The sequence below is a fragment of the Orcinus orca genome, chromosome 8 (genome assembly GCF_937001465.1).
Source record: "Orcinus orca chromosome 8, mOrcOrc1.1, whole genome shotgun sequence".
Taxonomy (NCBI): Eukaryota; Metazoa; Chordata; class Mammalia; order Artiodactyla; family Delphinidae; genus Orcinus; species Orcinus orca.
This window is the reverse complement of record NC_064566.1, coordinates 13,638,478-13,664,837: the sequence shown is the minus strand read 5'-3', so window position 1 is coordinate 13,664,837 and position 26,360 is coordinate 13,638,478. Positions and strand designations below refer to the sequence as shown.

General features: G+C 40.0%; 1 protein-coding gene and 1 non-coding gene across 17 annotated transcripts in view; one reads left to right on the top strand and one right to left on the bottom strand.

Annotated features, from left to right (window-relative positions):
* ATG13 (autophagy related 13) overlaps positions 1-26,360 on the top strand; it is a 46,537-nt gene that overhangs the window by 3,062 nt on the left and 17,115 nt on the right. For 15 of the 16 annotated variants that reach the window (XM_033411893.2, XM_033411892.2, XM_033411878.2 and 12 more), the window contains 5 exons: positions 17,858-17,939; positions 18,908-18,988; positions 19,379-19,498; positions 23,840-23,886; positions 25,390-25,530. In XM_033411893.2, coding sequence (XP_033267784.1) covers positions 17,871-17,939; positions 18,908-18,988; positions 19,379-19,498; positions 23,840-23,886; positions 25,390-25,530 — 458 coding nt within the window. In that variant the 5' untranslated portion in view covers positions 17,858-17,870. Of the gene's footprint in view, positions 1-17,857; positions 17,940-18,907; positions 18,989-19,378; positions 19,499-23,839; positions 23,887-25,389; positions 25,531-26,360 lie in introns of those variants that run through there. The other variant, XM_049714374.1, reaches the window with a different exon arrangement.
* TRNAG-CCC (transfer RNA glycine (anticodon CCC)) lies at positions 20,445-20,517 on the bottom strand. The gene has a single exon. It is a non-coding gene; the product is annotated as a tRNA-Gly (tRNA).

Sequence of the window (26,360 nt, the reverse complement as noted above, 5' to 3'; positions counted from 1 at the left end):
GTCTTAAAATATGTATACTTTACTAAAAGTTTATTCTTGGAAAAAGCTTGCCTAAACTTTATATGTGGATAATTTAGAAGTAATTTCCAACTTGGGGTGTTGAGTAAAATAAATTTCCATAGGGCCTCATTTTTTCATGCATGGATTTAATAGAAGAGAGGGTGCACGGGGTTACTGGTCCTTGCCTCCTCTTTGTCAAATTGTGGAGAGCAGTAAAAACTGCAGGTAGGGCTTCCCTGGTGGCGCAGTGGTTGGCAGTCCGCCTGCCGGTGCAGGGGGCGGGGGTTTGTGCCCCAGTCCGGGAGGATCCCACGTGCCGCGGAGCGGCTGGGCCTGTGGGCCGTGGCCGCTGGGCCTGTGCGTCTGGAGCCTGTGCTCCGCAACGGGAGGGGCCGCAGCAGCGAGAGGCCCGCGCGTACAGCAAAAAACTGCAGGTAGTCCCTGACAGGATAAAGGCAGTGTATGCAAAGGGAGAATGCAGAGGAGGCTAACTAGACCTCTATGACCAAGGGGAAAAAGAAACTTTTCTTGGGAATTCCTCAAAGTCCAGTGGTTAAGACTCCACGCTTCCACCGCAGAGGGTCACGGGTTTGATCCCTGGTCAGGGAACTATGATCCTGCATGCCAAGTGGTGCACGCCCCCCCCTCACCAAAAAAAAACAAAACAACAACTTGAAGTTTGGGTTTTAAATCTTAAAACGATTTAAAATCCTTAAAGGGATGTAAAATTAGTTTTGAATCTTTAAAAAGATTTTAAATCCCTTAAGAGGATGTAAAATTAATTTTAAATAATTGTTTTTAACTGTAGAGTAAATGTGAGCCAGTTTGTTAGAGAAAGCCTCTAAATACCAGTATAGGTGGCACAAGAAATTTGCTTTTGCCCTGGTGGTGTCCCCCATATGCCCTTGGTTACAAGAGAAGGGAGAAGATTGTGAGTCACCACTACATAGAAAAACAACTCAACATGCACAGTCTGTCAACAGTATCTTAGTAAAAATAAAGGTAAATAAAGAATGTATAGAAGTGATAACCCAGTGTTCTTATTTTGGAAAATACAGTTTTCACTCTTGACTTTTGATTCATACAAATATGAAAGAAATAGAGTTAAAAATCATATTATTCTTTCCAGCCTTTCCAGGGTGGTTTGTCGCCACCCTCACCTTCCTCCTGTATTGCCCAGAGCTATTATGTCATTAGGAGAGATTATGTAGAGAAATACTTGTGGAGGTTTAAATGCCCTGTTTTAAATATAAGCTTAAGGGTATTTTTATGCTTTAATCTACTTCTGTTGGAATTTTCAAGAAATCGGATATTGGCCTTATGTATTCTTTAGACTGGTTTTTAAATTGTTCCTTAGTTAATCAAACACAGCTTTGGTCTTTTATCTTTATTCCCACTTCCCATTTTCTTTTGATTTACTTTACTTTCTGGTTTCTTAAATTGCATACTTATTTGAGATTTTTTTTTTAAATTATAAAGACTATAAGTTTTCCTCTGAATTCTTCTTTTGCTGTGTCTCATTTGTTGTCAAATATTCTTCATTTTGTTAATTTCTAGATCGTTTGTAACTGGTTTTTATTTCAATGTTTATTATAAAAAGCTTCCTAGTGTATACACGGTTAACTTTTTATTATGTTTCTAGTTTATTGAATTATGGGCAATAACATCTTGGAAAAAAAGTTTTTAATGGTCAAGAACATGATCAGTTTGTGGTGTCCCTTGAACCTAAGAGAATAATGTGAAAGGTAGAGTTAGATAACTAAGAGCTTTATTGAGGATCTCATATGTGGCAAGTACTCTTTACAGGAACTATCTCATTTAATCCTCACCACAACCCTATGAGAAAGGAATCTGAAGTACAGAAAGATTGAGTGACTCGCACTATATGCCACCATATATATGTGTATATATATATGAATGACTTGTTTTTATTATTCAGATCCTCAAAAATTTTTTATATCTACTTGATATATCAAAGAGGTATGTTGAATCTTCAGGTATAGTTTTGGTTTTATCAAGCTCTCCTAGTATCTCTAGGAATTTTTGCTTTATGTATTTTATTGCTATATTGCTTACATGTAAAGGTTTATGGCTATCATATTTTCAGAGATTATCGTTACTGAATGTCCCTTTTAATCTCATTTCATCACTTCTGGTCTGGAATTGTCATAAATATCGACACTTCTGCTTTCTTTTTCTTTTTTTTAAATGTATTTATTTTATTTTTGGCTGCGTCGGGTCTTCATTGCGCGCGGGCTTTCTCTAGTTGCTGCGAGCGGGGGCTACTCTTCGTTGCAGTGAGCGGGCTTCTCGTGGTGGCTTCTCTTGTTGCGTAGCACAGGCGCTATGCGCGCAGGCTTCAGCAGTTGTGGCACGTGGGCTTCAGTATTTGTGGCTCGCGGGCTCGAGAGAGCAGGCTCAGAAGTTGTGGTGCATGGGCTTAGCTGCTCCATGGCATGCGGGATCTTCCCAGACCAGGGCTCGACCCTGTGTCCCCTGTATTGGCAGGCGGATTCTTAACCACTGCGCCACCAGGGAAGGCCCTGCTTTATTTTTCTTTTCTTTCTTTCTTTCTTTTTTTTTTTTTTTTTTTTTTTTTGCGGAGCACAGGCTCAGCCGCTCCACGGCATGTGGGATCTTCCCGGACTGGGGCACGAACCCGTGTCCCCTGCATCGGCAGGCAGACTCAACCACTGTGCCACCAGGGAAGCCCTCTTTCTTTTTTCTTCCTCTTTCCCCCCTCCCTCCCAAGTGAGTGTATCTCTGCTTTCTTCTTTATTTTCAGACTTTCTTTGTAACTGTTTTGGTAGAAGACTATTTCAGTTGTTTAAACTTTTCCATTCTGTTTCTCATTTGTCTACAAAGAACTTTCTAAATGGAAAAAAAGATCTTTATGATTTACTAATTCTGATGCCTAGAAAGTGGGGAAATTACAGTTTTGTTCTCTTTACCTTTGAACTTGTACCTAACTGGTTTTTTTGGGGGGGTGGGGTTGTTTTATGGCTGCACCACCCAACTTTCGGGATCTCAGTTCCTGATCAGGGATTGAACCCGTGCCCCCTGCAGTGGAATCGCAGAGTCCTAACCATTGGACTGCTGGGAACTCCCTTAACTGTTTTTTCTTATTAACTGTTCCTGATTTGCCATACTGAGCTTTTAAGCCTGAATCCAGAACATTTAAAAACTGTTAAAAATTGGAAAGCATAATTATTTTTTCAGTTATTGATGTTAATTAACTTTTCCCAGTTTTAGGGGCTGGAGATATTATCTGGGGTCATTTTTGTATAATCTCTTGCCAAATTATTCAGTTGTTTCTTTGAAATTATTTGCTCTTTCCTTCCTTTATTGACTGCCTCACCTTAATCCAGTGCTATCACCAACTCTCATCTGGATTACTGAAATGGCTTCCTAGCTGGTCTTCCTGCCTCTAATCCCTTTATTTCATCTCCCCCTCTCTATATTCAGATTAATGTCCCTAAATTTTTACCTATAGAAGAATCTGCATTGACTCCCTACTATAATCTACTGTTATTCTCTTTTGCTCACTTTTATGTTTCCCTACTAATCTGGCTGGATCATACTTACCTACTTTTTATACATTTTTGTTCTCTGTCCAAATTCTCAATTTTGTGCTTCATTTAATTGAACATATTAAGCATAGTAATTTTAAGGTCTGTGTCTGATAACTGTTAATGTGTTTCTAATATCTTTTGGATTTTGATCATTTGTGTTTGTCTCCTTGAGTGCCTGGTTTACTTTAACATGTGCCAGAAATTGTATATGAAAAATTATAGAGATAATTTATGGGTTAGGACAACATTATTTTCTTCCACGGAGAAATTACCTGTGTTTCTGGCAGAGGCTAAGGGCAGACCTTATTCTACACTGTTGAAGCTGAGTGATGTGTAAAATTTTTCATAATAAAAACTTTTTAAAATTAGCTTGAAGTCATACAAATTACAACTACATTTGTCTTCTGAGAGAAGAACTATCCATTGTTTTTGTAAATGAAAAAAAAACCTTAAAGAATACAGCAATAGCCTATTTATCTGGGTTGTATATTATGGATTAAAAGGGAAAGGAGTAACAAGGAAATACTTGGAGAAAAAAGAAAAAAAAAAAGACCCATTCATAATGTCTGTCATCTCCGTACTCATTATATACCCTAATCTTAAAATTAAGCTATTACCAAATGTAAAATGGCATGGCTGCCTTGGAAAACAGTTTGGCAGTTCCTCAAAAAAATTAAATGTTGAATCACCATATGATCCAGCAATTTCATTTGTAGGTATATACCCAAGAGAATCATATGTTAACACCAAAACTTACCCATGAGTGTTCTCAGGAATATTATTCACAGTAGCCAAAAAGTGGAGACAACTTAGACGTCCATCACTTGATGAGTCAATTAACAAAATGTAGTCTGCCAATTCAGTGGAATATTATTCAGCCATAAAAGGAATGAAGTACTGACACATGCTAAAATACAGAGTGAACCTTGAAAACATGCTAAGTGAAGGAAGCAAGTCACAAAAAGGTGACATAGGATTTCCTTTATGTGAAACTTCCAGAATAAGCAAGTCCATAGCAATAAAGCCTACTAGTAGTTGCCAAGGACAGGGAGAAGGGGAAGGGGAGTGATGGATAACAGATGTGGGATTTCTTTTCAATGTGATAAAAATGTGGTGATGGTTGCACATCCTTGTGAATATACTAAAAAGCACAGAATTGTACACTTTAAAATGGTGAATTTTATGGTATGTGAATTATAACTCTGTTAAGAAAAACTATATAAAGTGATTCTTTAAAAAATTTTAACCTACTGCCTTAACATTCTAAGTCAACGTGTTTAACAAGTTCATAAATAAGCGTATTTCTTCTTAGCTCGCCCAGTCTCCTATCTCAGATGTGTAGTCTCTCACATTGTCTTGTTCTTTTGAGTTCTTGGTGTTTTATTTCCATGTGCAATCTGCAGATTTTTAAATTCTGAGTTCATCTAGCTAAAAGTTGGAAGGAAGGGTTATGAATGGCCTGGCAGTAGGCTGTTGATGATCCAAGTCTGTGAAAGCTTCTCTCAGGCCTCCTTCGGGCTTCCTTCTGCCTGTTTCTAGGAGTTTCAGTGGTTTTGGACAAGTTTTTAGGTTAATTTCTTGGCTTTTTGTTTCCTTACCATCCATGTAGGTAGTGTAATTTTGGATCTTATATCTGTGTACCTTACTGATGTATTCTTTTGAAGGTTTGAGAGTAACTTCCCCACCTCCCAACCTTGCCATGATAGATGGCAAAGCTCTTCATTGCTTCTCTAGGATTCTTCTGGCCTCTGATCAAGGAGCACTTGGCTCTGGGGTTTTCTGCAGGGGAGGTTTCTACCTTCCCGTAAGCTTGAGGTATGATTCCCTCACACCCCACTCTTGTTCTCATGTGTTCATTATAAGAATCTGACCTTGCTCTCCATAAACCTCAGCTCCCTGGCATCAATTTTCCCTTATATCTATGGCTTTAACTTACCTTTTTTTCTGGAACCTGGGATTTTTCAATCTTTCTGGTTTAGCTGCGTATCAAAACCTTTTTATTGTCATATCTTATTTGCATTTTTATGTACCTGTAGTGGGCAGGGGTGGGGTGTGACTGATAACATTAGTTTAGTCCACATTGTTGTTGGATGTCCTCCCATATCTGACATGGCGCGGTGCATTGAACTCCTTGTCTCCTTCACTCTCAAGGCAAGGATATCCTGTGATGGGAACTTGGAAGTATAGCTAGAGCAGTCATTCAGATGTTTGAAAAACTGTATTTGAAATAGGTCTACAAGGAGATAGAAAACTTTTATGCTGGGTGAAAGTTAGTTAAGAACTTTACCCTGCTATAGACCATTTGATGAGAATGGATTTTGTTTGTTAGATTTTTTTTGAAAAATGTAAGATATACAGAAAAATTGTAAGAATATTAAAGTGAACTTTCATATACTCCTTTTTTTTTTTTTTTTTTTTTTTTGCGGTACGCGGGCCTCTCACTGTTGTGGCCTCTCCCGTTGTGGAGCACAGGCTCCGGACGCGCAGGCTCAACGGCCATGGCTCACAGGCCCAGCTGCTCCGCGGTATGTGGGATCTTCCCGGACCGGGGCACGAACCCGTGTCCCCTGCATCGGCAGGCGGAGTCTCAACCACTGCGCCACCAGGGAAGCCCCAACTTTCATATACTCTTCACCTATATTCATACATTGTTCTCTGTTGGCCACATTGCTTTACTTCTTTCTGTATGTATCACATACTGTATAATAGAACAACGCAGGATTTCTTACTTTTTTTTTTCCCCTGGACTCTTGAGAAAAGTTACTTGTATCTCTTAAGACAAGAACATTGAACAGGGGCTTCCCTTGGCACACACACACACACACACCATGCTAGTGGTAGAGGGAGGATTCCAAAATGGTGATTGCACCAGTGTCCATGTGGTAGAACAGGCTCCCAAAAATGGCTGCCACAAGTATCTATGTCCCCAGGGTGAACTCCAGTTGCCTTCTGCCTCTCCAGGAGACTCTTCAAGATTAGCAGGTAGTTCTGACCCAGGCTCCTTTGAAATTACTACTTCTGCCTTAAAGGTCCCGGCACATGTGAGAGTTTGTGTGCCCTTTAAGAGATTCCATTCTATTTCCCACAGCCCTCTGGTGCTCCTAGATGTAAGCCCCACAGGCCTTCAAAGCCAAACATTCTGGGGGCTTGTCTTCCTGGCATAGGACCCCCAGGCTGGTTAGTCCAGTGTGGGACTCAGACCCCTTGCTCCTTGGGGAAAATCTCTGCAATGGTAATTATTCTTATGTTTGTGGGTTCCTCAACCGGGGGCATGGGTTGTGACTGTACTGGGACTCCCCACTCTTACCCATCTTGTTGTGGTTCCTTCTTTATATCTTTAGTTGTAGAAGATCTTTTCTGGTAGGTTAGGGTCAGTTAGGGTCTGGGTCTTTTTCCTCAATAGTTGTTCTGTACATAATTGTAAGTTTTGTGAGAGGAGGTGAGATCAGGGTCTTCCTACTCCACCATTTGGGGACCTCCCAATGTGCAGCCTTCTAACGTTAGGAAGGAATGGCAGTTCTGGTCTGAGTGGGGTCATGGAGTGGGTGTAGGGCTTAGAGTGGGGTCTAACTGCTTCTTCCGTGGACTTTCAAATAATCCTCCTGTTTTCAGCCCCATCTGCCACCCTACTTTAGTAGCTACCTGGTGACTAATTCCTTAGACTTTCTTAGGTTCTTTGGTTCAGAAGAGCTTTCTTTGTTTAGGGTTTCTCCCGCTGCTGGCTTGGATATCAGCTGTGCTCTGCTTAGTCAGTTATCTATTCCTTCTACTTTCTACCTTCCCGAACTTTGATATTGTTATCTCTTGTCTGTGTGTATGCTTTTTAAGTCCTCCACCCTTTTTTTAGGAGTGAGCAGAAATAAACATTGAACCTTTATCCTTTACCAGTCTGTTTACTTTTTCCCCCCAATATTTTGTTGACATCTTTCATTGTTATTTCTTCTTCTGGGTTTATTTATAGCTTTTATATTTCTGTGCTTTTAATTGAGGATTGGGAAAGTAGTTGAGATAAATGGGTTTTGTCTGCCTAAGAAGAACTCGTATTTTTAAAATTTAAAATTAGCATTTCAGTATGAAAGTAAGTAAAAGATCTAAAAAACCTGTCTATCCAGATAACTGTACTTTTCCTTTACCTGATTGTATCATTTGCACTTGAACAGTGTTGTAGAATCTTCTGTCTAGTATTTGGGAGTTGGTGATTATCTACAACCATTACATAATAATGGGAAACTTTATTTATTTAGTAATGGCATCTTTTTTTCTTTTTCTGTGTGTGTTAAAATACAAGCAACAGAATTTTACCATCTTAACCATTTTTGAGTGTGCAGTTCAGCAGCATTAAATACATTCACATTGCTGTGCAGCCTTCACTATCATCTGTCCCCATAACTTTTCATCTTGTAAAACTGAAACTCTACCTATTAAACAGCAACTCCCCATTCTCTCTTCCCCCCAGCTCCTGGCAACCACCATTATACTTTCTGTCTCTACGATTTTGACTACTCTAAGTACCTCATATAAGTGGAATCATACAGTATTTGTCTTTTTGTGACTAGTTCTTTTCACTTAGCATAATGTCCTCAAAGTTCATCCATGTTGTAGCATGTGTCAGAATTTCCTTCCTTTTTAAGGTGGAATAATATTTCATTGCATGTATATACCACATTTTGCTTATCCATTCTATTTTCAGATAATTGTTTAAAAACATTTTAGTTTGGCACAAGTCTGCACATGTTCTAAACACTGTGGGAACCTGACAGAATTATTTGTTGTTATGAACTTCTGTTAATGAAAATGATGTGTAGAGAATGTTGCTAAATTGAAATTGCTAATCAAGGTCCAGTAAATAGTTTTTGTTATTTGTTAAATGTCTTAAGCCTTGAAGAAAGGCCTTAATTAAGTGAGGTATTTCTCAGACAAGAAAAGCTACAAGTGGCAAGTCTGGGGAAATAGATTCTGATGAAACTTGAAGGGACAGCAATATTAGGAGCATTATGATTCATAAATATACTTTTGGCCTAATTAAGCCATTTTAGAGGTGACCTCTGGTAAATTGAATCAAATATATGTGGGTGGGAACCACATAGAACTTTTTGTAAATATCCAAAAATCATACATAGTAATTGGTTTATGTCCCTAAGGCAAAAAACTTTAATAAGGTAATAAGTAGCGCTGATGAGCTTGCTTATTCAACATATTAACAGGAAAGGGACATGAGATTTGAATGCTTGTGAAACCTTGCACCTCAGACTGGCACTTGAACCCATGTGCCGGAACTCGAACCCAGACAAAACCCATGGTCTTCCAACTGAGATCACACACATGGTTTCAGGACTTAATGAAGCTCAGGTTCTTGATGTCTCATAGCAGAAAGAATTCAGTGAGAGACAAAGTGATACGTAAGAAGTGGATTTATTTAGAGAGAAACACACTCCACAGACAGAGTGTGGGCCATCTCAGAAGGTGAGAGCGGCCTTGGGGGAAACACACTCCACAGACAAAGCGTGGGCCATCTCAGAAGGTGAGAGAGGCACCAGGGTATGGGATTGTCAGTTTTTATAGGAGTGGGTAATTTCATAGGCTAATGAGTGGGAGGAGTATTCCAGCTATTTTAGGAAGGGGTGGGGATTTCCAGGAATTGGGCCACTGCCTACTTTTTGATCCTTATAGTCCATCTTGAAACTGTCCTGGCGCCTGTGGGTGTGTTATTTAGCTTGCTGATGTGAGCGTGTACTGAGGCTCAAGGTCTAGTGGAAGTCGACTTGTCTGCCATCTTGGACCCATTTGGTTCTAATCAGTTTACGTCATGTCCTCAGGCTATGTCATTCTTTCAAAGGTTGTGCCCTGCCTCCTTCCCTCCTATTTCACTTGCAGAAGAGTTTGCTTTGTAATTGAGAGACTAGAATGCTGAGAGGTAAAGTGGCCTTGACTTAAACGAAGTGGTAACCTAAAAGCCCTACTTTGGCTTAGTCTTCTAGCAGCTGATATATTTTCTTAAAACCTGTTCCATCAAGGGTCTTTGGCAGTTATAACATGTTGGTGACAATGACTGATATGGGCAGTGGTCTGTAAAGTCTAAAGGAAAGAAAGTCACATACATTCATTGTCAACTAAGAAGGCCCTCTCTAGACTCTTGGTGGCAGAATTCCAATGTGCTTGTTCCTGAGGTATAGAAGGATATATGAAGCTAATAGTGGGTTGATATGATTTTATTTTCCCAAAATGGTCTCCTTGTAGGAAAGGCAACATGTTGATCACTTGATGCTTCTTTTATCGACTTGGCAGTTTTATTTCTCAATTAATAAATGGGATTTATGGTATGTAAACTGTCTCTTGTAAGTGAAGTCCCCCAAACCTTGACTGAACTAATAAAATTAGTTTCCTGAGCATGTACATCCAAGGACTAGATCCTTGTCCAGGATCACCATTTATTTGCTAGTTTCAGTGACCAAGATCTTTCCTGAAAGTACCAGCAAGCCTCTGATCACCTTTGCAAAATCATTTTACCTATTTTCCCCGCTGACTTTGTATGTGGACTCTTGAAGGTCAGACTGAGGAGTCTGCCCAGAGTTCTGGCATGTAGGAGCAATATGATGACATAATGCTTTATTAGACTAGCCTTTCAGTGGTTTACCTGAGGTTTACAGTATAATCTAGAAGGAGGTGTTGGGAAAGAAACTTTTCCTATAACCTCTTGGATTCAGCAGATGGGGGCGTGCAAACTAAACCAACGAAAGATAGATTAGCAAGAGAAAAGACAGAGTTTATTAATGCCTGCGAAGTGTATACCACAGGAGTGCTCAGTGATGAATAGCTCAGGGAGGTGGTAAAAATTTGGGACTTAAATGTCTAACTCAGTAGGAGAAAGAGAGGGGAGAAAGGTTTTATAGGAAGAAAAATTAGTTTCTTTGGGAAAGAAGAATGGGTGTTTAGGAGAACAAATGGGAAATAAGAAAGTTTGTCATAACAGACTTTATCTTGTGTGGGTGCAAATGGTCTTTCCATCTTCTTCATGACTATGAAACTCCCCCAGATAGGGGATTTATATTAGGTTTATGTTAGGTCTCTCTCCTGGGGTAGAAGCCAACCTGAAATGGGAATTTATGGCAGTCCTCATTTCTTAGAAGTTTCCGCTTTTAGTCAGATAAGGGAAGCTCTGAGAAGATTTCTTTTCTACATCTGTTGAATCTCAAATGTCTTCAGCTAAAAATAATCTTTATGCCAAAGTGGCATATTTTAGGATGGCATAGCCTATCCTCTTCAAAGGTAAAGTAACTAACCAAGAGAGTCTCTTCCAGATAAGGAATGAGACTTGGATTAAGGTGGTTATCTATGGAAATGAAAGTGCTGCTAATATAAAGGATTTTGTATAAGCATAAGTTTGAAGGATTCAGTAATTGGCTAGTGTAGTAAAGGGCAGAAAAAATTCAGTGTTTTTAATGTTTGTACCAAATTTCCGTTTATATTCCTTGGAGCACTCAAAGAAGGAATTTTGCAAAGTGCAAAGCAAAAGTAAACTTTCTATTACATTTCTATTGTAAAGGATGAACTAATATCCTTGATAGATAGCCTAGGCCTAAGGGGACAATAAGCTCTGATACCTTTGAGAGAACTTTTTCTCTGTGGAGACCACGCTTTTTGGCTCAATAACTAACTCTAGTTACATAATCCTTTGAGTGCTTCCAGTGGTACAAAAAGTCACAAGAGTCATTGTGCCATTATAATGTTTGTGCTTTGGTAGATGCTCTGGTAGTGGGAGCACTTCCCCACTTCAGTGTAAGATAGGGGCAGCCCAATCCTCCAGCACTGTTCTTATCTCAGATCTGTTGCTGTGTTGCTTCAGGGCCTTGAGCTGTTTAACCCTTTAAAAGGTCTTTTTATTTTTACTTTAATATTTGTTAGTGTTCTTTTCAACCAAAATTAGGAAGGCCTGAAGGTGGGTGTACATGTCAAGCATATTATTTGATAGGCCCCCAAAAATGAGTCCTTTGTAATTTGATCAGTAGATTCTCCTGTGGATCTCATCAGTTATTTCTTCTCAAAGGTTTTATTTCTCCTTCATTGGTTTCTTCCCACCCCCCACCTATAAATTTGCTCAGATATTCCTATCCTACAGGGAAAATCCTTTTAACAGAAAAGCTTGAGCTCTTTTCCTAACATCTCAGAAGTAGCTGAATCCATTCCTCACTACCACCCTAAGAAACTCTCCTCTCAAAGGTCATTAACAACGTAATGCCAAGTCCAGTGGCCTTTTCCTCTTGAGAATGAAGGAATCCAGAATATGTCATCCCAAAATATGCCTCTTTGACATAATTATTTTGAGCTGAAGGCAGTTAAGAAGCAGCAAATGCAGGAGAACCTTTCACTGCCCTCCCGTTTTCTGCCTAAAGGCAGGATATAAATTCCCCTTTTTTACTGGAGACAGATTCTTATCAGACCTGAGAAGACACCAGAGAAATCTGCAAACAAACCTTGCTCCCTTAGTTTCCTCCCACAGCCTGCACCCTTGAATGCCTAAAACTGCTTTCCTTTGTCCTGTCATTTCTCTATGAAGTTATTATTCTTTGTTTAAGACCCCATATGAGCCATAGTTCTAAGCCACTGCTTTGAGTTATTTTTTGTTGAGGTTTCTCCTCTGTGGTAGGTGCTGCATTAGTCAATAAACTGTTTTGCTCTTGTTAATCTGTCTTTTTGTTGAAGGAGTCCCAGCTCAAAGTTTAATATGCGTAGAGGTAAAGTTTTGCCTCCTCCACAAGAACTTACACTGTTTGACCATCCCTTCAATCTTGAAACTTTAATTTCCCCTCAGTTTCAATGAAAACTTCTCAGAAATCATTTTATCTCCTATTTCTCTGATTAGTTCTTGCATTTCTTTTTGTGGTTCTTTTATGCAAATGCTTTCCAAGGTCGTTGTTTTGTTTTTTTTCTGTTATCTCCCTTGGTGATTTCATCTGTTGCTATAGTTTTAATAATTCCTTCTTTTTTGAGATTTATCTCCAACTTTAATCTCAGTCTTAACCTTTTCCATTAGCTTCAGATTTAGCATTTTCAGACAGATCTTCAGGTGTTTCTAACTCAACCTATTAAATAAACTGAACTGATTGGCAAAAAATAGTGAACCTTGATCCCTAACGTACACCACATATACAAATTAATTTTCGATGGATCACGAATCTAACTGAAAGGTAAACAGTAATGTTTCTAGAAGAAAATGTAGGAGAATATTTTCATGACTTTGAGATCAGCAAAAAAATTTTTAACAGGACACAGAAAAGTGCTAACCATCAAAGAAAATGTTGATGAATTGGACTTACTAAAATAAAGAACCTCTGATCATCAGGAAACTCCATAAGAGGATGATGCTCAGCAATAAAAAGGAATGAACCATCGGGACTTCCCTGGCAGTCCAGTGGTTGAGACTTCACCTTCCAATGCAGGGGATGCAGGTTCGATCCCTGTGGGGAGCTAGAATCCCACATGGCCTTGTGACCAAAACATGGAACAGAAGCAATATTGTAACAAATTCAATAAAGACTTTAAAAAATAGTCCACATCAAAAAAAAATTAAAGAAAAAAGAAATGAACTATTGACATAGAATATAACGTGGGTGAAAAAATATATAACATGGGTGAATCTCAAAATAATTGTGTTGAGTGAAAGAAGCCAAAGAGTACATACTGTATGATTTAATTTATATAAAACTCTGGAAAATGCAGGTAGGGATCTTTAGTGATAGAAAGCATATCAGAGGTTGTTTAGGTATGGGGGCGCGGCTGGAGGGAGGGAGTACGAAGGAACATGAGGAAACTTTTGGGGAGTAATTTCTATGTTCACTATTTTGTGGTGATGATTTTACAGTTATAAACCTGTCAAAACTTATCTTATACTTCTGATATTGTCAATTATATCTCAATAAATCTGTATTTAATGTGGACATAAAAACCACCCAGATGAGAACAGGTGAAGGCCATTTATTCAGAGCTTTCAGTAGCAGAGGAGTCAGCTCCAGCGCTTGCCTTTGGCAGAGATGCAAAGGTAGGTAGACCACTGGGGAAGCTTTATAATGGAAAAAAGGCAGGGAAGCCTTCAGGAATGTCCTGATTTGGGGCTGTTGGCACAAAGAAGCTGTAGGCAGCCTGACTACAAGTGGGGGTACTCTATATGATTGGTTGGGGTACATATTTGGCTTTCTCTGGTTGGTCCTAAGTTGGAAGCAGGGATAAAAATTAGGGAAGCTGTCAGTTAATCAAGTCCTGGCTGTTTGGGGCCAGTTTTTACAGGGGTTATCATTTGACTTCCTGGACTGGTTGCTAGAGATAGTCTGACTTCCTTGACTGGTAAGTGTAGATAGTAGGTTGGCTTTCTGGGCTGGATTTTTGCTGATTGTGGGTCAGAGCTCTATCTTTATATATATAGTCTGGCCATTGTCCGTTAGTATGTCGTGACTCTCACGATAAGCAACAAATTCCACAAGAAAGGCAAGCCACAAACTGGGAGAAGGTATTTGCAGTACATATCCAACAATGTACTGAATCCACTATATATTTTTTAAAACTCCCACAATTCAGTAAGAAAAAGACAACCTAATTTTTTAAGTGGGCAAAAGGCTTGAACTAGCACTTTATGAAAGAGGATATCCAAATGTCTAATAAACATATGAAAAGGTATCATTGGAGGAAAGGCAGTCATCATTTCATCTCTAATTTAATCATCAGTCATTCAATGTAGATTAAATGAAATACCACCACACTCCTACCAAGATGGCTAAGGAATCAGCAATACGAAGTGGTAGTATAGATGTGGAACACTGGGAGCTCTAAGGTACTGTTGGTGGTGATGTAAATTGGTACAGATCCTAGAAAACTGTTTGGCAGTATCTATCAAAGCTAAACACAGGCATACCTTGGATATATTGTGGGTCGGTTCCAGATCACTGTGATAAAGTGAATCACATGAATTTTTTTGTTTCCCTGTGCATATAGAAGTGTGTTTAAACTAAACTGTAGACTATTAAGAGTGCAATAGCATTATGTCTTAAAAAAAAACAATGTACATACCTTAATTTAAAAATACTTTATTACTAAAAAATGCTAGCCATTATCTGAGCCTTCAGCGAGTTGTAATCTTTTTGCTGGTGGAGGGTTTGAAATATTTTGAGAATTACCAAAATATGACACTGTGACACGAAGTGAGCAAATGCCATGGGAAAAATGGCGCTGATAGACTTGCTCAACACAGGGTTGACCCAAACCTTCAATTTTTTTATTTAATAAATTTATTTATTTTATTTATTTATTTTTGGCTGCATTGGGTCTTTGTTGCTGTGCGCGGGCTTTCTCTAGTTGCGGCGAGCGGGGGTTATTCTCTTCTTTGCAGTGCGTGGGCTTCTCATTGCGGTGGCTTCTCTTGTTGCGGAGCATGGGCTCTAGGCGCATGGACTTCAGTAGTTGTAGCACGTGGGCTCAGTAGTTACGGCTCGCAGGCTCTAGAGGGTAGGCTCAGTAGTTGTGGCGCATGGGCTTAGTTGCTCCACAGCACGTGGGATCATCCTGGACCAGGGCTGGAATCCGTGTCCCCTGCATTGGCAGGCGGATTCTTAACCACTGCGCCACCAGGGAAGCCCCTTCAATTTGTTTTTTAAAAAGAGGAGGTGGGGCTTCCCTGGTGGCGCAGTGGTTGAGAGTCCGCCTGCCGATGCAGGGGACATGGGTTCGTGCTCCGGTCCGGGAAGATCCCACATGCCGCAGAGCGGCTGGGCCCGTTTGCCATGGCCACTGAGCCTGCGCGTCTGGAGCCTGTGCTATGCAACGGGAGAGGCCACGACAGTGAGAGGCCCGCGTACTGCCAAAAAAAAAAAAAGAGGAGGTGGCAATATCTGTGAAGCAAGGTGCAATAAAACAAGGTATGCCTGCATATGCATACTCTATGACCCAACAACAACACTCCTGGCTCTACATCTGATAGCAGTGAGTGTTTATATTCACGAAAACGCTCATGTAAGAATATAATAACTGACTTCCCTGGTGGCGCAGTGGTTAAGAATCCACTTGCCAATGCAGGGGACACGGGTTTGAGCCCTGGTCCGGGAAGATCCCACACGCCGTGGGGCAACTAAGCCCGTGCACAGCAACTACTGAGCCTGCGCTCTATAGCCCATGAGCCACAACTACTGAAGCCTGCATGCCCTAGAGCCCGTACTCCGCAACGAGAAGCCAATGCAATGAGAAGCACACGCACCACAAGGAAGAGTAGCCCCCGCTTGCCGCAACTAGAGAAAGCCCGTGCACAGCATCGTAGACCCAATGCAGCCAAAAAAAAAAAAAAAAAAAGAATAGCTAAAAGCAGGAAACAACCCAAATATTTATCAACAGTTTAATTTATAAATTGTGGAATATTCATAAAATGGAGTGCTACATAACAATGAAAAAGAATAAACTGCTACATGCAGCATTATAAATGAATCTTACAGACATAATGTTGAATAAAAGAAGGTACACAACAGAAGAGTTAATACTATTTGATTCCATTTATAAGAAATTCAAAACAAACAAAACTAGGGGCTTCCCTGGTGGCGCAGTGGTTGAGAATCTGCCTGCTAATGCAGGAGACATGGGTTCGAGCCCTGGTCTGGGAGGATCCCACATGCCGTAGAGCGTCTAGGCCTGTGAGCCACAAGTACTGAGCCTGCGCGTCTGGAGCCTGTGCTCCGCAAAGAGAGAGGCCGCCACAGTGAGAGGCCCGCGCACCGCAATGAAGAGTGGCCCCCGCTTGCCACAACTAGAGAAAGCCCTTGCACAGAAACGAAGACCCAACACAGCAAAAATAAATAAATTAATTAATAAACTCCTACCCCCCAACATTTTCTTAAAAAAGCAAATAAACAAACAAACAAACAAAACTAATCTATGGTGATAGAGGTCAGAATCATGGTTACTTTTTGGTGGTTTTATTGACCAAGGGAACACAAAGGCACCTTCTGGATTATTGGAAATGTACTATAACTTGATCTGGGTTGTCATTGTATGAGTGTTTACATACAAAATGTTTATTGATCTGTACACCTAAGATTTGTGCATTTCACTACATGTAAGTTATACCTGAATAGAGAACAATGTTTTTTTTTAACTTGTATTATTTCCTGTTTCAACTCTATCCTTTTGTTTATACCTTTCCTTAAAACTAGCTGTCCCTCTGGCTTTCTTGTTTTTCTGAAAGCCCATTAAACTTTTTGCACTCAGTCCTTAAATCCTGTTAGCTCTTCCTTTAAAATACTTCCCATCCATACTATTTCCAAATCATGTCTGTATATGTATTAGAGTTTTAGCCTTGACCACAAGCCTGAATTATTGCCAAGGACCTAATTGGTTTCCCTGCTTTCCATACTCAAAACTATTCTACAATATGCCAGCAAAGCTATCATCTAAAGCACCATTTGGATTGTGTTGCTTCCTCTCCTCAAAAGCCTTGAGGGTGCTCCCATTTCTGGCATATTAGATGCAGGTCAGTCTCTAGCCCTGTATTTAAGTCTCTCATGATCTGGCCCCAGCCAGCCATACACAACCGCTGGAAAATTGGCATACTTAATAGTTGCAAACCCAGTTTGCTCTCTGTGGCTTATACGCCTTTGTTCATGCTCTTCTCTCTGTAAATGCTTTCTTCCTCATACCAGCCCCTTCTCAAAACATTTTAACCTGAGGGTTTATGATGTACTTCGTGAAACTCATGAACTCCCTGAATATACCCAAAGTTTCTATATCGGTGCATTTTTTTGGAGAAAGGGCTTGTCATGTCATTGGATTCTCAGAAGGGGTCCAAAACCCACCCCCACCCCTATCCCACTCCCGCCCAAAGTTAAATTGATTTACTGGCCCTTTTAAGGGATGTTAACTCACTTTATGTTTTAATAAACTTTTTGTCTCATTAGCACTTAGTCTTCAATATGCTGGGTAATAAAACTTTTTTAATAGGTAAGTAATATAACTTTTTTAATATATAAGTTATATTTAAAAGCTCAAAGTTTCAGATTCAGGTAAAATGGCTTGTCTCATCTATTTTTAAGGTCTATAGATTTAGCTCTTTGTGTGGAATTTATTTTGCTCAAAAGATAGTATGTATTTTTCACTTTGGTGTCTTTTAGTCAGGGGGGAAATTTTTTTTTTACCTCCTACGTGACTATTCATACAGCTAGTAGACAATACCATCTCTGTATGCTTTGTTGTAGCAATCCCTTTTAAAAGATATTAGTCACATTTTTCAACACTTTTTTTTTTTCTTCCTGTTTTAGATTCCTATAGGCAATGGAAACTGATCTCAATTCCCAGGACAGAAAGGACCTGGACAAGTTCATTAAGTTTTTTGCCCTCAAGGTACTATATCCATTCTCTTAAGCCTAGAACTGTTAGAAATAACTTCCGTGCTTCTCCCTTTTTGGAAATATAGCATAACAGCTTGCAGCTTGCCCATTTTAAGGGATACTTCTGTCTGTTGTAAACCAAACTGTGAAATTTGGGGGCGGTACTGGGGGTGTAACTAAAAAGTAGCTTCCAATTTTCCTCAGCTACTTGTTCAAAAAAAATTTTTTTTTGCAAGCCTGTTTGCAGAAATGTCAAACTTATTATGCCAGGTTATTGGCACAGTATGTTCCCTTGGGGTGGGAACAAAGACTGCGGACTGGAATGGACAGCAGTTTGGGCATCTTTCCGTAAGCATCAACTACCTCTGAAATGTCTCACTTTCACTTATTGTTCCCTTCTGGGTAAATGAAGAATTAAAACTGAATTTTGAATGCTTTAGAAGGCATATTTTCCTAAATCTAAAAATCATTTCCACCACTCTCACTCCTTCCTCTCAACCATTGCTATGTAAGAATAATCCATGCAGTAGATTCTGGTTGTAAAATTAGTTGGAAGACTTTTGCCATATGGGCCAAGTCATATGAATAATTGTGGAATCCTTGGTTTAAATCAACTATGATTACATAAGTGTATGGCAGTGAATATTTAAACCTATGGTTGGGCTTGTTTTTCTATGAAAGTCAGAGCCATCATGTGCAACTTTCTTTCTGCCATGTGAGAATATTATAGATTACAAGCCTCAAATTGTAATTTCTCTAATTGGTTGACACTGTGCCCTCAGGAATATTTACAGTGTTATTTTTGTGCCGTGTTTTTTTCCTACGTGTTCTTGAAGGTTTTAAATCCTACCCTTTCCTGAAATATAGTTATGATCATTGGCATCTTTTAAATCCTGCATTGGGAGGGTTTTAACCCTGATTAGGAGCCAGATAAATTTGTTTTAACTTTTCATCTTTGATTTTTTTGTTTGCTTTTTTTAGACTGTCCAAGTGATTGTCCAGGCTCGACTGGGCGAGAAGATTTGTACTCGTTCATCTTCTTCCCCAACGGGTTCAGACTGGGTAAAATTCCAATTGTTTGTTAAGGGATATACTATGGTGTTTGTCACAAGGAATCACAGTGTAGTAATAAATAATTCTATTTCTAGTATTACTAAATCATAACATTAAAATACCTAATTCCATTTGATCCATTCACTTGGAAAGTATGTTCTTCATCAGTGTTAGTCTGATGTATTTGTTTTTTGGCTTTCTGCTGTGATAGGTGAAAGGCTTTTTCAACGTGAGTTTTGGGGCTTTGATGCAAGATATCTTATGGGGAAGGGAGAAGTAAATGAATGTCCTTAATCAGTCAAGAGCAATGCCTGCTTTACTCAGCATCCAATCTTACTACTTTATGTTTCCATAATGTTCCTGGTGAATGTTTAACACAAAGTTCCTTTTGTTTTCTAGTTCAATTTAGCAATCAAAGACATCCCAGAGGTTACGCATGAAGCAAAGAAGGCGCTGGCAGGGCAGCTGCCTGCCGTCGGGAGGTCTATGTGTGTGGAGATCTCACTCAAGACTTCTGAGGTAAGGTTATGGCCAGAAGGATGTCTTTTTTTTTTTTTTTAACTTTTTATTTTATATTGGAGTATAGCTGATTAACAGTGTTGTGATAGTTTCAGGTGCACAGCAAAGGGACTCAGCCATACATATACATGTATCCATTCTCCCACAGACTCCCCTCCTATCCAGGCTGCCACATAACATTGAGCAGAGTTCCCTGTGCTATACAGTAGGTCCTTGTTGGTTGTCCATTTTAAATATAGCAGTGTGTACATGTCGATCCCAAACTCCCTAACTATCCCTTCCCCCCATCCTTCCACCCCCGGTAACCATAAGTTCATTCTCTAAGTCTGTGAGTCTGTTTCTGTTTTGTAAATAAATTCATTTGTATATTTCTTTTTAGATTCTGCATATAAGGGATATCACAGGATATTTCTCTTTCTCTTTCTGACTTACTTCACTCAGTATGACAGTCTCTAGGTCCATCCATGTTGCTGCAAATGGCATTATTTCATTCTTTTTAATTGCTGGGTAATATTCCATTGTATATATGTACCACATCTTCTTTATCCACTCCTCTGTCATTGGACATTTAGGTTGCTTCCATGTCTTGGCTACTGTAAACAGTGCTGCAAAGAACATTTGGGTGCATGTATCCTTTCGGACCATGTTTTTCTCTGGATATATGCCCAGGAGTGGGATTGCAGGGTCATATGGTAGCTCTATTTTTAGTTTTTTAAGGAAAATCCATACTGTTCTCCATAGTGACTGTACCAATTTACATTCCCACCAACAGTGTAGGAGGGTTCCCTTCCCTCCACCAGGACGGTGTCTTAACTAGGCACTCAAAGCTCTTCACACTCTGGTTCCAACTCAGCCTTTTTAAAAAAAAAAAAATATTTATTTGGTTGTGTTGGGTCTTAGTTGTGGCATGCAGGATCATTTTTTAGTTGTGGCATGTGGGATCTAGTTCCCTGACCAGGGATTGAACCTGGGCCCACTGCATTGGGAGTGCAGAGTCTTAGCCACTGGACCATCAGGAAAGTTCCCCAACTCAGCCTTATTCCTGCTCCTTCCCTCTCTGATCACCTCATTATTCTCTGAGGAGGTTGTGGTTTTTGTACTTATTTTTCCAACAACTTGGAATAGACTCTTCACCCTCATCTTCATATATATCATCTATATGTGATATGTTTCTACTTATCCTTCAAGACTTATATGCCCTAGAGCAGGGGTCCCCAGCCCCTGGGCCGCACAGCAGGAGGTGAGCAGTGGGTGAGCAAGTGAAGCTTCATCTGCCGCTCCCCATCGCTGTCATTAACGTGTGAACCATTGCTTGTATACATTGCCTTGAACTATCCCCCCCATCACGCGCATTACCTCCTGAACCATCATCATCCACACCACCCTCCCCCCATGGAAAAATTGTCTTCCATGAAACCGGTCCCTGGTGTCAAAAAGGTTGGGGACCGCTGCTCTAGAGGATCTCCCTTTCTAAACCCTCTTTAGATTTCCTGTGTGTTTTCTTTACATTTGTTTCCAGAGTATAAATTGCTGTATTGTGGGGTTTTTTTAATGTGTTTTGGTTCACCTTATTCCATGCTAGGACTGAGGCAAATATTCTTGCTTTCATGTTTATTAATCGATATCCACTACAGGATTGTGAGGGTGCATGGTATAATAAAAGGCAAATGAGTTTGGAGCTATACAGACCCAAATTGAGATCCTAGCTGAGCAACTTTGGCTGAATTACTTAACCCCACCTCCCCTAACACCACCAAAGTAACACGACCCTTCACAGTCTTGCAGAGCTATAATATTTCCTCATTTCATTCTTACTTGTAAATTACCTAACATAACATATGGTGGGTGATCATTACATGTTCCTGTTCATACTATCCTTTTTTTTTTTTGGCTGTGTCGGGTCTTAGTTGCAGCACTTGGGATCTTCATCGTGGCATGTGGGATCTTTTGTTGCAATGCGCGGGCTTCTTTCTAGTTGAGGGACATGGGCCTAGTTATTCTGCGGCTTGTAGGATCTTAACTTCCCTAACCAGAGATCGAACCTGTGTCCGCTGCATTAGAAGGCAGATTCTTAACCAAAAGTCCCTGCACTTTTATTCTTGAGGTCAGCAGCTTTGCCACATCTTATTTATCTGTGTAGTTCTTCAGTTCTTTTTGAGGGACTTCCCTGGTGGCGCAGCGGTTAAGAATCCACCTGCCAATGCAGGGGACATGGGTTCGAGCCCTGGTCCAGGAAGATCCCACATGCCACGGAGCAACTAAGCCTGTGCACCACAACTACTGAGCCTGCACTCTAGAGCCCGTGAGCCACAACTACTGAAGCCCGTGCACCCTAGAGCCCGTGTGCTGCAACCACTGAGCTCACGCGCTGCAACTACCGGGCCCGCATGCTGCAACTACTGAAGCCTGCGTGACTAGAGCCTGTGCTCTGCAACAAGAGAAGCCACTGCAATGAGAAGCCTGCGCGCTACAACGAAGGGTAGTCCCTGCCCGCCACAACTCGAGAAAGTCCGCGCACAGCAACGAAGACCCAACGCAGCCAAAAATAAATAAATTTAAAAAAAAATTCTTTTTGAAATGAGGCAGGATATAAATAAATAATCATCTCTCTGCGTGGCACAGTGCCTGGGATGGCACACAGTAGGCTCTCAATTTTGTTGAACGAATGATGTCAGTACTTATTCCATGGCAACCTTAAGCACCAAATAAAACAAAACTTCGTATTTTTCTTTATTGAATTACCAATTTATACTGTGAATTATTTTTCTTAGCGATCCATAGGGAGTCCAAAAGGAATCCCTGGAAGAACTCTTTCCTCTCTCAGGCATCTGTGTAATCCTATTCTAAACTGTTGTGATTATCCTAGAGAAACCACACCAATTTATCTTGGATACTTCCTACTGTCCAGTCATCCCTTGATTTTTTTGGGGGGGGGGGGATTCAAAATTCATCATGTCATTTAGAGATGACACTGTGATGAAAAGGATATATATTAAGAATACATATTTAAATTTGATCTAGAACAAGTAAAAAATCTCTACTCCGCAAACTAACCCGAGTTTATTTCCAAACCTAAAAGAATGGCCCTCTTACAGCTGATTCGTAAAAAGATTACTTGTATTCAAAAGTATGTGACTATCCATCTCACTAAATGACACACAGGAGTGTTACAGGGTTAAGGGATTCTGGCTTTGGTCTTTTCTTTTTCTTTCCCACCCACTAGACTAAGTCTGTTCAGAGTAACACATAGAGAGACTGAACAGTTTGGCTAAAGACATCAAAGAGCTAAAAAGACTTTTAAGTAAGGAGCTTGTTAGGGTATTTAACTGTGAGTGTCACCTAAAAATATCCTCTATAGAATTGGAGGGAAAGGCTCTCTCCATGATTTGAAGTGTTGGCCTTTCTGAAGAGCAATTTGGACATACATAGCAAAAGTCTTAGAAGCATGAATATTCTTTGATCCAACAATTCTAATTCTGGAAATTTACCTTAAGAAACTAATTCAGGATGCATACAGAATTTTAGTCTCAAGTCTGTTTATCACAGTGTTGTTTGTAGTAGTGAAAATTTAGAAACAAGCTGTATGTCCAAGTATGGGGGTACTGATTGGATAAAATAATTGTCATATGTTGGAATACTACACAGCCATTAAAGATAATGTCGAATTTTAAAATTTATTTATTTAATTTTTGGCTGTGTTGGGTCTTCATTGCTGTGTGTGGGCTTGCTCTAGTTGTGGTAAGCAGGTGCTATTCTTCGTTGCGGTGTGTGGGCTTCTCACTGTGGTGGCTTCTCTTGTTGCGGAGCCTGGGCTCTAGGTGCGTGGGCTTCAGTAGTTGTGGCTCGCAGACTCTAGAGCGCAGGCGCAGTAGTTGTGGCTCACGGGCTTAGTTGCTCCGCGGCATGTGGGAGCTTCCCGGACTAGGGCTTGAATCTGTGTCCCCTGCATTGGCAGCTGGGTTCTTAACCACTGTGCCACTGGGAAGTCAACTAGAATTTTTAATTATAAGGAAAATTCCATGTTGTATTTATTGATAAAAAGTGATAGGGGCTTAGACCGTGTGCAGCAACAAAAACCCAATGCAGCCAAAAAATAAATAAATAAATATTTTTAAAAAAGTGATAAAAATTGTATATATAGTATGATCTCACTTTTATTTAGAAAAATCACTGATTGGAAAAAAAAGAAAGAAAAATCACTGATTGGATTATAAGTTGATGTCTCTTCTTTTTGCTTATTTATACTTTCTAATATTTTTATAGTGACTGTATAGTGCTTTATAATAAGGAAAAAGAAGATTAAAAAAAACCTGAAATATCTTTGAATTGTTCCATCTACAGGGAGATTCCATGGAGCTAGAAATCTGGTGTCTGGAAATGAATGAAAAGTAAGTGGTCTGTCTTAGGGTCCTTCGTTGTGGTAGCTGAGGATAAAGTGCACGACATCATGTGAAAAGCAGGGCTTTGTACCAGTCATGGAGAGGGTTCTGACCACTTAACAGAGCCAATAGGTCTTTGCTACAGTTTGCTTCATGCTTGGCTTCCAGCCCAGGCACAGAGATGACCTTCAGAGGGAGTGTCAGTCCAGAGAGACTCAGACACCACTGGGAGAGGAGCAGAGAGAAAGCTGAAAAAGGATTTGTTGTTTTCCCAGAGTACAGATAGTTCTCTGATTAAATCCCTTGAGCTCTTGTAACATGACTACTCTGTTTTGTCTGTTTTCTGTGTGGCAGACATCCAATAAGATTTCCCCTCACTACTCCTTTAGACATGCTGTGTTGGTCACGGATTGGAAATGCATGTTATTTTCCCCCTCCATTTTCTTCTTTCAGGGCAGATTAGCTTACTTCCTGCCCAAAGCTTTAGTTTTCAAAAAGAATATATAGAAAAATTGAGGAAATAGCAACACATCAGAAGAAAAATCTTATTAATAAGTATGAGTGGTATGGGCATTATTTTTCTTTCTTAAATAGAAAGCAACTGCCAGGTTATAGTCCAAAATTTTAGTACCAAACACTTCTCCAGAGTTCCTGTTAGATGTATAGAGGTAAACTGCTCGTAAGATAGTACATTGAAATTGTTTGCACCTTTAATAATACAATTGCAATATTGAATTACTGTTTTTAAGGGTGTTGCTTTATTTCTTAGAAAGATAACTGCTTCAAAGCTAGAAAAATATATTGGATACCTTTTGGTGCCCACCTGCCTTTGTCTAGTGCATGAGAAAGTGAAACTCTGGCTAGCTTCAACAATCTGTTGATAAACTGACAAAGAACTCTAACTACAACGTTAGTTCAGAATACGTTTTTGTTTTGTTTTGTTTTGTTTTTTGCGGTATGTGGGCCTCTCACTGTTGTGGCCTCTCCTGTTGCGGAGCACAGGCTCCAGACACGCAGGCTCAACGGCCATGGCTCACGGGCCCAGCCGCTCCACGGCATGTGGGATCTTCCCGGACCGGGGCACGAACCTGTGTCCCCTGCATCGGCAGGCGGATTCTCAACCACTGCGCTACCAGGGAAGCCCCAGAACATGTTTTAATAATAAATTTAATCTTATACAGTTCCAGCACTTAATTTGTGACTATCTCTGTTGACTGTAATACTCTGTGAAAGGTTATTTAGACTGCAAATCAGATTATATTCTATCAGAATATATGAATAATGCTAACAGATTTTTTTTAGATTTTTTAAATTGAAGTATAGTTGATATTCAATGTTGTATTAGTTTCTAGTGTACAGCAAAGTGATTCAATTTTATATATATATTCTAATGCTAACAAATTAATCTCAGTAGCTAGATGGAACATAACTAACATCTCTATTCATTGCATTTCTGTTCTTTGTTTTTCATTAGTGGAGTAGGAGAATGCTGATAGTGTCTTTGCTCCTCAGGTGTGATAAAGAAATCAAAGTTTCCTATGCCGTGTACAACAGACTGTCGTTGCTACTGAAGTCTCTCCTTGCTATAACTAGGGTGACACCAGCTTACAGACTGTCCAGGAAACAAGGGCATGAATATGTCATATTGTATAGGTAAGCAGTCACCTTCATGATTCACTCATCGGCCTCATCATTTTGCACATTGTCTGACCAGCATTCAGGTATTCCGTGATGAGTTTTTAGACAGACGTTTGGATAGTTGATGCTGTAGCTTTACTATGATTGTCTATCTATTCTCCCTTCTGAACCTCAGCTTTTTGCAAAGCAACCAAGTTCGTTATTCTTTTGTTTGTACACAGTCATGACTCCTGTAGAATGGATTTTGAAGTCCTACTGATATATATCTCATTTCTGGAAAAGGAAGTTAAGACTTTGAAAAACAGGCTATCCTGAGAAGACTCCACAATGTTCTATATTCCAGAGTTAGATTAAAACTTTTTGTGTAACAAACTGCTAATTCAGTGTGTTTTTAATTAGTTGTCTGTGGATATAAAGAACTGGTTAACAGTTCTTTAAGTATTTTCCTTGTAGTATTTCACATCAACATATATTTGAGTGCTCTTTTGAGGCAAGCATTGTGGTAGGCCCAAGGAAGAACTATACAGAGGCCCAGCCGTACTGGTGTTTCTAATCTAATGGGGGAAATGGTTTGGTACATGCATAGTCACAGTAAAAAGCAGGATTTGCATAGCAGTGTCAGGAAAAAAAAGTGCTGTGAAAACACAGGAAGAAAGAGTTTGTTCTGGGTGGGAGAATCAAGACAGGCTTCATGGAGGAAGTAGCATTCCAGCTAGACCTTGAGGCAGTGAAAATTTCATCTGTTGGAAGTGAGGGAGCCTGATCATTCCAGGTGGGGTGTACCGCAGATGGCAAGGAACAGAAATGGGGGGCGGAAATGAGCTGTACTCAGATTGTCAAATGGA